The sequence below is a fragment of the Propithecus coquereli genome, unplaced genomic scaffold, assembly GCF_000956105.1.
Source record: "Propithecus coquereli isolate 6110/MARCELLA unplaced genomic scaffold, Pcoq_1.0 Scaffold578, whole genome shotgun sequence".
NCBI classification, from domain to species: domain Eukaryota; kingdom Metazoa; phylum Chordata; class Mammalia; order Primates; family Indriidae; genus Propithecus; species Propithecus coquereli.
In genome coordinates, this window is record NW_012151707.1 from 974,683 (window position 1) to 975,725 (window position 1,043).

The following is a 1,043-nucleotide window of genomic DNA, read 5'->3' on the forward strand; positions in this document are numbered from 1 at the left end:
GCGCCCGGCCAAGCCAACTTTTTTTTAAAGGTCTTGGTATTATGAAAGAACAAGAAGAGAAATGATAAAGAAGACCTTTAATGTTATTGCCTTTCTAAATTACACATCATTTCATTGTCATGGGCATTAGGAGTTGCTCCCTATTAACAGTACTGAAATCTATTTTTGCTGCCTACCCTAGGAAGATAAGCAGCTCAAGGGTAAGGTCTTACTGTGATGAGCCACACAAAGTGTGAGCAATTATTTGATGATTTGCATGATTACAATAAAGGTTAGAAAAACTTTTTCCTATGTCACTTAATTTGCTACAAAATAAGTAAAGTGAGGAATTTTGGCTCTGCTAGACCCCAGCAATAATCCTATGATTGGCTGCCTTAACAGAAAGAGGACAGTAAAAGCATTCATCAATACATATCTAGTTTAACCACCAACTCTTTTGTCTAACAGCTGGGCCATGTGGGCATAGGCCAAAGAGCTAAATCTCTTACTCATGAAAGTACTGAGTCATGAAAATAACACCTTGGGTACTCATGTCTTTGAATAGCAAGTACTGCTAATATGTAGGAGTTGCCAGCAAAAATGATTAATGCTGATGATACTGTAAAGTTCTCTAGTTTTAGCAGTTCTGAGCAGAATAAGTGAGACATCAATCACCGGAAAAGAAAAAGGAAACTGTAGGTGTCTTACGTGATATACTTGTTATAAAGGATGAAGGCATGTTCAATGTTGCCTTCCTCAGAGTAAATGGATGCCATTCGGATAATCTCAACTCCAGAGCGGAAGTACCGACGGGGTGGAATGTCTTCATTCACCTCCACTGCACTACCCAGCTGGGAGAGAGCCCTCACCCGGTCTTCGGGTGGGAGGCTCACATCTCCATGGTCAGGCATCAGGACCAAGAAGCTCTGAGACAAAAAAGAGAAAACAGATGGCATCAACACCATTGCCCCCATCATCCCAGCAGTCTAGGACAGTGTGTTTATCTCACAAACCTCTACCTTAAGAAGAAAATAAGAGAAAATAACATGTGCTGTGTCTTACAT

General features: G+C 40.7%; 1 protein-coding gene across 1 annotated transcript in view; it reads right to left on the minus strand.

The window, feature by feature from the left end:
• STAMBP (STAM binding protein) overlaps nucleotides 1–901 on the minus strand; it is a 61,233-nt gene extending 60,332 nt beyond the window's left edge. The window contains exon 1 of the mRNA XM_012658215.1: nucleotides 688–901. Coding sequence (XP_012513669.1) covers nucleotides 688–890 — 203 coding nt within the window. The 5' untranslated portion in view covers nucleotides 891–901. The remainder of the gene's footprint in view (nucleotides 1–687) is intronic.
• Between the last annotated feature and the right edge of the window lie 142 nt (nucleotides 902–1,043).